Source organism: Camarhynchus parvulus, chromosome 6 (genome assembly GCF_901933205.1).
Source record: "Camarhynchus parvulus chromosome 6, STF_HiC, whole genome shotgun sequence".
Taxonomy (NCBI): Eukaryota; Metazoa; Chordata; class Aves; order Passeriformes; family Thraupidae; genus Camarhynchus; species Camarhynchus parvulus.
The window spans coordinates 20,273,024-20,285,546 of NC_044576.1; the positions used below are offsets into that span (position 1 = coordinate 20,273,024).

The following is a 12,523-nucleotide window of genomic DNA, read 5'->3' on the forward strand; positions in this document are numbered from 1 at the left end:
ATGTATGTGTGTGTATTCATTTATACTCCTCCTTACTAATTTGCAGCTGTCCAAAAAATACATTGAATTACAGTCAGTGGAATTCTTTCAGTACCCTGTAATGAAAGAGAAGAATTTGGGTTTAAAGTCAAGATGAATAGTGCATGTGTGGCATCACAGGCCAGACTGATGCCTCTGCAGAGGGAAAAAACAACAACCCTTTGTTTTTAGTAGCCAGATAAAACATTAAGATAATTAATTACATTAAAATTATTCTTTAAAGTGACTTTTGAACATTGTCTAACAGCTTCCTCGTAGCACTGATGAGATCTCACCATGGACCTGAAGCTTTGTCTACTAAACTGATGATGTCACTCATTCTTCAGTCAGGTCCTAACAAATTCATTTCAAAAATAAGCAAACAATTTTTAAAAACACATCCTCAAAGAATTTAAAATGTTTTTTGGGATCTCTGAGCAATAGTGTTTACAAATGTTGCTTTTGACACTCAATATTTAGGTCCTATCTAGGCTTGCTGCCTAGGTATCATTCATTGTTCAGGTACCACTTTTACTTAGGGTGGAGGCAGGCTGGCACTACCACATCAACTTACAAATTTTCCTGTCTGTTCTGAGAAATTAATGGGTTGAATTAATGGCATTCTGTTGCTCAGACAATCACCAAAAACACCCCATACATGAATCAATCAATGAATAAATGGTACAGGTATTGCTAGAACTCAAACAAGACCAATCCCCCAAACCAAACAGGAAGATTACTTTTGCAATGTTAGCCTGCTTTATTCATGGCTAATAACACTAATGATGGATAGTTGTCTCCTCAGAGAGCTGAACTTTTAATTTCCTGAAGCATAATGTAACTCAGTGTACAAACAGTAAACTAAAAAGCATTCTCAACAGCTCTGCTCTGGTCTTCTGTCCAGGTTAGCACAGCCATGTTAGAAAGGAAATCCCAGGGCCACTGCCAGGGCTCATCTCATGTCTTAGGATGGGGAAACCAAGATCTCTTGATGTATTTTGCAACGTATCTGCCATGAGTTGTTCGGAAATGGTGGAGACTTGGAAAATAGTGGAACTGAGGCAACAGTAAGAGGCTCTCTGGGTCATGGTATAAAGTACATGGCTTAAGCAATATCACACATTTCTAAGCTGCTAAACAGAAATCTTCCACACTTGGTACCAGGCCCTGTAAATCCTGGCAGTGGCCCTGGCAGGAAGTGTAAATACGTTATAACGAAAGCACACGAGGGAAGAACAGAGGTCTGTGTCTAAGCAGCCTATCATGCCATGTGCAGCTATGGAATAGCATACCGATCCCAAGTATCTTTCCCAGTTTTGCAAATTAAGGCCACTTGTTCATTTTGGAACCTGAATATCAATAGAAGAAAAGAAATAATGTTTCTGTCACAGAGCTGAAACAGTTCACGGCCACATCTATATTTGCTAGAATATTTTCAAATGCGTTATTTATTCTAAAATTCAAATCCACTTAAAAAGAATTTTTCACAGTACTGGTATGATTTTCTGACTGCTAGAACTGGAATCCAAGCTCTTTTGAAGTCAGCTGCAGAGTCACTTCATGGGAGCCAGAGCTCTACCCAATGTGCAAACCACAACACAAGCTCAAAAGACACAACCCTATGCCAAGGCATGGTTAACCCAGCTACTGCAGACTCTGACCTCACTGTCCACACAGATCCTTGCAGAATGGCAACTGACTCTGTCCTGTTCCCTGAAGTTAATGAGAAGGGACTGCAAGAATCAAATGCCATCTAACTGACCATGTATATTTAAATATACATTTAACCCTAGCACATATATTGGAGCTTCAACAAATAATCAGAGAGCACTTGAGACACTTCATATGTTATAGGTGCTTCTCACATAAGAATAGGATGCAGGTACAGAAATTCAGAACAGCTTTTAAGAGAATAAATTTTTCCATTTTAAAGCCATGTATTCCAAGATTTCCCCTTATAATACGCTGAGCTTGATCCAACAAAGCATTTAGGTATGTACTTAAGTTTTTTAACATATATGGTTCTGTAGGAGCTGCAAATATTAATTACTTAGAATTTGTAGCACATTTTTGTTTTCCTGCATTAAGTGAAGAATTTTAAAATAAAAATGCCGCAGAGGTCTGGATGCTTTGCTCTAGCACACTTGTTTTTACAGGCTACACCCAGAAAAACATCCAAACATACATATTAGTCGACCTTTAACTGTAGCGCTTAAATTTTCCCACAGGTGCATTTCCATGCTAGTGCTTCTGCTCACTCCCCCAGCATTAAAGATACGCCTGAAAACTCTTTGTTTTCAAAAGTCCTTTGCTTTTTTAGTATTGTTAAGTCTGTACAAAGTCCACTCCCTTGTTAGGAACCATTTTAACATAATAGTTTTTAAAAAAATTATATTGGCATATTTTCTGACCTGAGTATTTATAGTATCTATTAGCTTTATATGCACTAGAACATCACACTTGTGATTACACAATAAATTAATTGAACTTTGCCAGAAACATTTTCAGAGGTCAAAAAGGTGTGATGAGAACAGATAAACTTTTCCTGAACTGTGTATTCCCAGTGGAAGAGTTTGTTATACGTTTGGAATCATACAGCAATTGTACAAGACAAAATTATACTGAAAGGGATTTTTTAAAAAATTGTTATTATCTTTCACATATGTTCTTACAATGTGCTGTGGCAGTTATAGTAATAAAAATCCTGACACTCAAAACATTCTATTCAGTTACACAGTAATTTTCATGTTTCTTCAGCATAACAGTTAAAATTAGGTATTATACTTTTTCCTGTTTTCTTTTTCTAAGTGTGGTACAGCCTTATTTTAGTACTTTCTCTCACTGTTTGGTTCATAAAATACTGCTTTTCCCTCTGCCAAGGGTTTGATCATGAATGTCTTTAAGTTGTAGCTATGAAGGTTGAACAGACATTTGGTGACACAACTATTTTTCTGCCTAAAGTTACTGCCTATATATTACAAATTATAAATGGTATAGAGAAATGGACCACACAAATCTGAAGCAAAGATTTACCCACCTAAAAAGCTGGGTAAAGCATCTTTGTTCCATTTTCCAGGTCACACGGCAAATGTTCAAGAAATGGACACATTTGGATAGTGTGCAGTCAGAAACATGAGTACAAGTGCATGATTTCTGATGGCTTTGTGAAGGATGGGATATTATAACACGGACAATAAAAGGAACTTCTTGTTTTTTGTTCAACACAGTAGGTCAGTACATGCAAAACTTTAGGCGAAGTCCTGACTTTGCTGTGCATGCAGTGTGACTTTTAACACCCAATGTCAGTGGAGCCAGGATTCCACTGAACAAAGCCTTAAAGCTTATGATGCACAGATGAGTGCTCTGTCTTTACAGTGTGTTTCAAGCACAGGGCACCATCCTCCATCCTGAAACCTATGATTGCTTTGCTTCCCTGTTCTGTATTACCAAGAATGTGAGTATGAAAAAAATGCCCCCAGTTCTCATTGTTTATCCAATGCTGGCTACACTCATTGCTTCTACACCTGAGTACATAATCCTGTTTGACACTGTGATCTGCACAGCAGCTGGGACTCAGGGCTGTAAACAGCTCTGCATGTGATTAAGGGCAAGCAGGTGACAGCTACCCTGCAGTGGCCAATATTTTCACTGCCAGAAAACGTTGAGTTGGAGTGGGGAACAAACAGGAACTTTAAACCAATGAATAAACAACCTTTCTATTTCTTTCCTGCTACCAGGACTGCTCAGCCTGCTTTCCACACACCTTTAAGACACACATACATAGTAGACTAATTTGTCCCCACCTGCACCCCACAGATGAACTAGCCTGGAGAGCAAAGGTTTTGACACAAGACCTTTTAAATTTCTACAGAATCAGAAGCCAATCCAGATTTTAGAAGTCTTTTAACAAATACTGCTACTAAGTCATTAGTCACTGCATTTCACGAATATTTGATAATTCTTTCAATTTGTGTAGCAGAGGCTTACAGCACACATCTGGGTGATAACTTTAGGCTTCAGATATGCAAGTACACTATTTGAATTCTCTAAAATGATTTCTACTTATAATAGGTTTCATTTTCATTTTCTTTTCCAGGATATGGATGAATCTATGCTACACAAAACCCATTTTAAATAAAATTTTTCCTGCTTCAGTCATGTTTAGAACCTTGACATTTAATAAAATAATCCTTTAACTGAAATGGAAGTAGTGATCATCTGGATAACCATGTTTTGTTTGTTTTTACAAACAAAAAGCCCCTAAAGATTGCACAGTAAGGAACACAGCCAGCTCTAATTCTGTAAAGCTTAGCACCTTTCCTACATATCCTTATCAGTGCTGTCAACTCATGCTTTTATTGCAAGTCTCATTATGTGCTGGGTTCAAGACCTGAACTCTGAAGTCATGTGCAAATATTAGAAATTCTTCAATTTTTAAAATTAAATTTCTGATCTTCATAACTGCAAAAAATATTATTACTCAGATGAATCACAGTAACATCAGAAAGATTATTATGCTTTTATACCTTGTGTTCTTTGTGTTCTTCTAACTGGGACAGTTGACATGTGAGCTTTGCGCCGCAGTCATACTTTGAGTTTTTATGAGTCTGCTCTTTTATATATATGTATTTTATCTTGACTGAATCAAAGAATTACAGTGCTATAGGATCAATCTTTGACACTTAATGACGACCAGCTTCTGCTACATTTGGTTCATGTTACTTCTCCCTTTTCTGTTCTTCCCCTCTTACTCTTAGGAAAGACACCATCAGAGCAACTGATTAACAGCAGAATTCACGTTCAGGCCACGACAGGAGACACTTTGTAGCCTCAAATGATAAACCTTAGAAGCTTCTGTTGTTTCTGTCATCTTTCCTCTCTGAGGCTTTTGAACTGAGTCCACTGGAACATTATTAATTACAGTTAAACAACTACTGTGAAGTAGGAAGCCACCCTTTATTAAAAAGCAACAACTGTAATAAACCCTCTTTATCCCCTTCCCCTCCAAAACCCCACCAAAAGCCTTGGACAGCCTAGCAGCTCTTCCCTGTCAGCAGGTCCCAGATGAAAATAAGTTTTTTGTAGATGGGTGGTCAACACAGTGGTCACTGTGTTAGAAACAAAAACACAAATTAACTAAAAAACCCAAGTAGTTGAAAGAGGGCCATTTTATGGGAAACTCTCTTTTGTGCTTGCATGGAAATAAGTATAGCAAGTGACTGTGATTAACTGTGAACTGCAGCAATCTTAGAGTGAAAGAGGATGAGTAAAGGAAAAAAAACTATCTCAAAAATCTATCTGATAGATCAGGTGTTTTACCATCACAGCCTGCTCAAGGTCTGTGGGCAGAAAACACAGCTGTGGAAATGAGAGCACAAAGGAGGCCAAGATTGTCCCTCCTGCCTGGGGAACAGGAGAGCTGGGCAGTCCTGCTGCTCCTGGGAGTGCATCCCCCTCCTCTGGCAGCTCCAGCAGCTGCCCACAAACACCAGCCCAGCCCGGGCTGGCAGCAGGGCCAGGGGCTGGGCCAGCCTGGCTCTCCAGAGCTCCTGCACAGCCACACCTGGCAGCAGCTGACTGATCGCTTCAGCTACACCCAGAATTAGCGACTTCCCTTGAACTCATCACCATCATCCCTCTTTAAAAACAATTTAAAACAATGCTTCCACGTGTCTTTTATGTACAAGAGCTGTATTTCTAGAATTTAACATGGTTGTCCTGGAAACAATGCAGATAGGTGTTGTAATTAACTTCTAAAAGTACTTAATACTTTTGTTGCCAATGTCCCATGTAAAGAAACACACCTGAATGAGAAAATCACATCCAAATGGAATTTCAATGCAAATGAGCTGTTGCATTAAGAAAAGTGTGCTAAATAGCTAATTGCTTTAAATAGATGTTTGTCTGGAAACAGTGAATAGTGTATTCATTTGACAAGTATGCAAAATTACTGGAATTTCTTTCTATGTATAAATACATATGAATAATACTTTCATGCACGTGACACAATCTGCATGCTGTTCAGTATGTCTTACTAGAATAAGGGTGCTAGGTAATGCTGGATTTTGTTTTATGAGACTGAAACACAGGAGGACTTTGCATTTTTATGGGAATTTTAAGTATGACGTCTGACCAGTTGGTTCAAGGTGGAGCTCAAATTCAACTTAATTGCAGCGGGAAGCCTAAACAGTTGCCTAAGGAGAAAGGCAGACATGCAAACAACAAGCAATGACCATTCCCAGCAAACATTTAAAAAAAAGGCTCTTCGCTCAAATACTGGTTTTTTCCAAGGCTACAAACACAACCTATCATTGGACTCCAGTTCTGCAACTCCTTTATGATAGTCTTAATACTGATGACCATTCTGCAGGTTGCAGTCTGAACCAAAGCTCTTTGCATGCACAGAAGTGCATCCCTCTGGAATTACATGGTCCCATCACTAAACTACCACACACCACTCTGCTCATAATCCAAACTTCCCCACATTGATAAAACTAGGGATTGGCATTGCAAACTTACTTTTTGAACTTGTTTATTATCCCACTTTCATTTTTCTTGATGTCATGCACCATCTTTTGAAGCTTCCTGTAAGATAATAAACAAAGCCAGCATTAATTTACCAAGTGGTTGAACATTAATATAAATTAAGAAAAATATGCTCAGTATATCTTCAATAAATAGTTTAATTGTTAAATCATTTGTGCATGAAGTTTTCCTTCCTTTTAAGGAGCCCTTTAGCATTATTTGTGCTATCCTTCTAAATACAATTAAAGATGGTATAAACAATCAATTTAAGAGTAAGTGCATCAGGAAAAAATAAATCCTTGCCTAAATTAATAGTTTCGAATATTTAAATGTTGACATTTTATCTAGAATTGACTTCAAAACTCTGCAAGGCTCTAATGGTGATGCCCTCTGATTTCTGGCCATACATGGGACATTTAAATATCATGAGAATAATGGACAAATAATTCACAAGCACATCTTTAACTCCTGCTGAAAACTCAAACTGATAATTTACAGCAAAATGATACAGTGTTACCTGCTAATTTAAAGAAATGAATTACTTATAGTTGTGAGAAACAGGTGTACAGCAGAATGCTCCAAAATTTCCAACAACAATATACTACACCTATAAAAGCAGCTTGGATTATTATCTAAACTAACCAGATACATTAAATCTGAGGTGAAAAGCTCAGAAGAACTTCTGCTTTTCTGTTGTATTTGCTGGAGTTTTTTTCCTTAACAGATTCAGCTTCTGGTTCTGCTTGAAACATCAGAAATAGCCATCATCTGCAGTTTGCTGTTTCTGTGCTGTGCCCCAGCTGGCACCTGGCAGTGTCTATAAATGAAAAGTAATGAGGAATGAAAAGAATGAGAGGAGAACTAAATGGTTTAGTTCTAGTTTGGGGAGAATGCTTGTAAGTGTTTGTGTTTCTTTCAAAAAGGCTTGCCAGACTTCAATTAGGGATGGATGTCAGCATCAGTTACATTTCCTTTGTTGTTTGTCAGAGATAGAACCCTTCAACAAAAATCTAATTGTAGATTTCTTTCTGAATATTGCTTATTGCTCATCACTGACACTAATATCCTTACATTAGCAAAATGATCATTTTAAAAAAGGTGGGCTTTTTTCACATTACTGGTTTTATTCTATATTGTCATTTATTTGCTAAAAAATCTTCACACATGCATGCAAATAAGATCCAACACAAAACTGATAAGTACAAGTACCTGAATTAGTTTGCTTTTCATTTGATCACATTTAGGTGAATTGATTAGAGCATCATGGATATTCCATGAGTCTTGAATAAGGCTATAGTTTAAAAGATCATTTTATTACATATTTCTATTAAAAAAGGTGCATTTAATTTAGGAAATCACATGCACTGGTGCTATTATAATATTTTTTCCAAGTAGATGGACTGAAATGAAAACATTCCCATTTTTTGCATAGTCAAGTTTCTTAAAAATCTGTGTCTCTTATTCCTTACTCTTTTTATGGAGGCATTTAAGTTTCTAATTACAACTTTGATAAACTAGAGAGTACCTAATATGCATTAGTGTGAATTTTTTCAGCTTTTAAAGTTACATAGCTCTGGTAGGAGTTGTTAAAATCCTTGTTTGTTGCCCCTGGAGAATATAACTCATCTGAAGCCTGTGAGAGTAAGCAGATAACCAGTGCACTAAGTAGAAAGTGTAGGAAGCCATCAAGTACAGCTGATCTCCTGTTCAAGTGGAATCCCCTTCCACCATAGAGTTGAAGAAGCTGCAAAAACCAGTCTGTCCAGTCAGCTGGAGGCTGACATTTCTTCAAGTGCCAGGCCATATAAAAGGCAACAACTGAAAAGTTTTAGGAAGAGCTGTCTGTCTGATTTGTGATCTTGGAGAGACGGAAGAAAAGATGAGAGGCAGATAGAAGAGTCTATGGCAAGAGGGTTCTCCAAATCTTCAAGCACTCAATTCCTGGCCCAAAGGCTATTCCAGAGCTATGAGGAAAGTGAAGCACAGAAGGGCATTTATACATCTAAAGTTTTGACTGAATCTACATATCTGACTAGTACTAAAAATACTTGAAATTGTACTCCAAGAAAAGGGGTTTGTTGAGAGAGGACCTCACTAGAGCAGCAGCCCCGAGAGCAGCCAGGCAATGGGAGCTGCCATGGCCCAGCGCAGGCAGCCCTTGTGCCAGGTACAGAACTACAACCTCCTCCTTCACAACACCTGAGTCAGGACCTTGTCACCAACTAATGTTTATTCTCTAGTGCTCTCTTGGGATGAGCAGATTACTAGAAACACTCAAGGACCTCCATCAGCTAGTACTGTAAGTAAAAATAATGAGTAATGCTTGTCTTACTTGGCATTGCATATAATTAAAAAGAACCAAGAGGTAAAACTTAAAGTTGCTTCCTTAACTACAAGCTCCAACTCTTCATTAAACCTGCTTGGGATCTTTTTATGCAAAATCAGGTTTGCAGATAAAAGTGCAGTCTGTGTTACTGCTAATCTTTGAAAACACATTTCAGCAATAGATATTTTGAGATCCATTTTAATTGTAACTTGCATAGGGACCCTTTGATCAGGATCTCATGGCACACAATAGATTTTCAAAGTTCAGCAGATAGTAAGTTTGGAAGTCTTGGCTGTAGATGCTTCTAAAAAGTTTTAGGTTTCTTACAAGTACATTAGAAATTCTAGATGTTGGAAGGAATAAGAAAAAAAGACAGAAACCTAAACCAAAACTCTTTTTAGGCCTGTGTTGCTATTTTTGCAGCTAAAAACTCCAGTAATTCAGAATTATCAGATCAAATGACAAAGGGGTCAGTAGCTGTGATAAGTACTTGAAGAAAGGTGCAAAGTTCTCCCATTATAAATACCATCCATCCTGAAAGAAGGATTTGTTGTGTGCTTGCTGCACTCAAGGACTTGCAGAACTGCCTCAAGATAAAACAAAATGAAACAAACCCACCCTCTCTTTGATCTGGTCACAGCTCAGCTTATGAGGAACATGTGATGATGAAGTGAGGATGATGGGTGGACCCGGCCTGTGACGCATCCCCACCTTCAAACATCACCTGGAAGCCTTTGGCTCTTTTGCATGCACACTATCCTACAAAAGCTTTCCAAAAGTAAAATAGGTTTTAAAGAGAAAAAATGAAGAAGAATAAAGTGTGTAACAAGTTTTCAACTCAGATGTGAGATGAGGTACACAGTCCCTAGACTTGATGAAGAGAAGTCTGTCTTACTTTCAGACAGATTTGTGTAACATGGAATTCTCCCACCATTTAGACTAGTTTTTGAGAAATTGTATTTATGGGTATTATAAATCTGTAATTGCTTCACAAGCAATATTGATTAATTCAACATTAAGGGACCTGTATGTTCCTTCTCCTTATATCAGTTAGGTCTTTATCTGATGAAGTTGAATTGGTTTTAAAATAGTAAAAATAATTTAAAAAATAAACACACTGCAAACAGACTGCATGCCAATTGCATGTTCTTATAGCTTTTGGGGTATATCTGTTTCTCACTGACAGGACAGCCTGCAGTTGTGTGCCTAGAAAGTCACATTTTCTGAAGATTACTTTGCCCATTCACTTTAAGTAAGACTGTGGGTAGGTGTAGCACTCACTTTTGGGTTAAAAAGGCAGATCACATTAAAACAAAGAAATGTTTTTCAGAGTTTTTGTTTGTTTGGGTTTTCTTCAGGCAAATTTAAATACTTGGCATTAGAAACCTAGCATGGGATTTAGTAGGTGCAAACTTAGACTTAAAACAAAAAGTCTCCATATATGCCCACTTGTCTCAGCTATAAGGTTTTTACAGGAAGGAACCACAAAACAGAAAGCAAGGAAGATTGTAACAAAATTTGAAGAATAAAAGCTAAGCTATTAGAAGGTACAAACCAAAACTCAAAGAGCAGAAATCTAAAAATTATAACAGTTACTTTTGTTAATTAAAAAAAAACCCCACATTAGAATATGAAACTGAAGAAAGAACAGCGTTTCCAGACTCTTATGTTGAAATATCTTCTCAAACTGAATTAACAAACCAGAAAAGGACCACCTTTCCAATGCCAGGCTTCCATGACAGCAATGCTCCTGCCATGGTCTTTGTGGAAGAATACGGATTTTGGTGAACTGGGTGTCTTTTCAGATGTATTTTCATATTACTTGTCATTTTTGTGCCTCAAAGACAATGCAATTAAATGTTATAAAACAGCTCTACCCCCTTCAACTTAACTTCTAATTCCTCAGTAGGAAGCAAAAATAAATACCAAATATAGAAAGCATCTAATTCCTCATTAGACCTCCTTCATGTGCTTAAGATCTCTACATGCAGACACCCTTATATCATATTCTACCTGGAGCAGTGAAAGTGGGAGTCCTTTGCAATGAAATGCCAGGTTGAATCAGCCACCTGGGTCAGAGCTGGTGTTTTCTAAGGCTGTGATATGGGTAAAATGCATAAAAATGTGTGCAAGAGACAGCTGAATCCTTAAGGTGCAGTCAGATAAACCACTTCAGTAGCTACTGGTCCAAGGTAGGGCCTTACAGTCCCCATCCACTCTGGAGTTTTATCCACCCCCAGCAATGGCTTTCTTGGTGGGAGAAGAGGAAGTTTGGAACCGGAGGTGGTAACCTGTGGCACCAAACCATCCATTCAAGGCACTGAGCCTTTGATCTTTATCTGTAAAGCTATCTCAAAGCTGACAAGAAAAGTTCAAAGAGGTTTGCTTATTGGGAGAAGTCAATTACAGCTATCTATCTGAGAGGAAGAAGAAACAAGGAATTGTTCTCACCCGTGTTTGAGAGATGCACAAGGGGAAATGACAATAGTTTATATTCATTTTGACAAGAGTGTTGATTTCTTAAAGTCTCAGAAACATCCTGTTCTGCTCACTTTTGAATCATCCACTGTTTTGCCTAAAGGCAAACCCCATAGTTAGAGCAGGTGTGTGTTTACATGGTAAACACAGCGGCACAGAAAGGCTAAATATTGATTCTATTTTTCATCTTCATTTGTCCCCTATGTAATCTTTACAAAAAAGCTGTCAGTCCTCCTTGTACTGGTAAGTACTAATATTCACAGAGTTAATAAAAATGTAGCATGCAAAGGAATAATACATTCTTGACAGAAATCACGCCCAATGTGAAAGTAAAAAGTATAAGTACTTTGGGGTGATTGGGAGTTCTGCATATTGAAAGAACCCATTCTGGGTTTCCAATGTTAAACATTTGAATTTGCCTGGAAACAAACAAACAAGCAAGCAAGCAAGCAAACAAAACCTCCAGGGTTTGGACACCTCTTCCCTCTTATGCAGATTGCTCTTTCCTTTATCCCAACTGAATAACAGTGACACTGTAGGGAATACAGAAAATGAGGTAGTACAATATGTAAGTGAATATTACATGTCACTCCTTGACATAAAAAGATAAGCTATGTTTTCTGTTCTGTAGCTGACCTGTTCTGCTTTGAGCCTTTTTTTGGTTTGCTGATCTTTTTTTGCACCAGCTTTCTGGATGTAAGTTAATGTTTTAAAACACAAAACAAAAAAACCAGCCCCCACACAGAAACCACATTCACAAGATTACTCCACTTTTCTTGAAGGTTTTCAAGCAGCAGGAGGAAGTTCAACCCATTAGGCTACCCTAAAATGCAGTTCCAGTTAAAACCAAGTGAGTGCTGTACCTCCCTGAAGGATTAGTACCCTACAGCCTGGCCACTGAAGGAGAACAAGGGCAGAAATTTACAAGTCTTAAGCGGCTTTTATAGTTCAAGAAGAAGAAGCAGCAGAAAGGCATTGTAGGGAAATTAATACAGACAGGATCTGGCATGGACCCAGAATAATCCCACTGACAAACACTGCTGTACTTGGGCTGAAAGTGTTCTTGCTCAAGCTACAGAAGCATTACACCCATCATAGATGTGGGGTGGCACTGACAGAGACCGCATGGAGGCTGCTCATGGATCAGTTTTGTTTGTTTTCTTCTAAAGCAAATCA

The 12,523-nt window shown here is 38.0% G+C and overlaps 1 protein-coding gene across 2 annotated transcripts in view; it reads right to left on the reverse strand.

Annotated features, from left to right (window-relative positions):
* BLNK (B cell linker) overlaps positions 1–12,523 on the reverse strand; it is an 89,368-nt gene that overhangs the window by 26,539 nt on the left and 50,306 nt on the right. For both annotated transcript variants that reach the window (XM_030951175.1, XM_030951176.1), the window contains 2 exons: positions 6,538–6,603; positions 1,311–1,367 (listed from right to left, as the gene is read on the reverse strand). In XM_030951175.1, the coding sequence (XP_030807035.1) occupies positions 1,311–1,367; positions 6,538–6,603 (123 nt within the window). The remainder of the gene's footprint in view (positions 1–1,310; positions 1,368–6,537; positions 6,604–12,523) is intronic.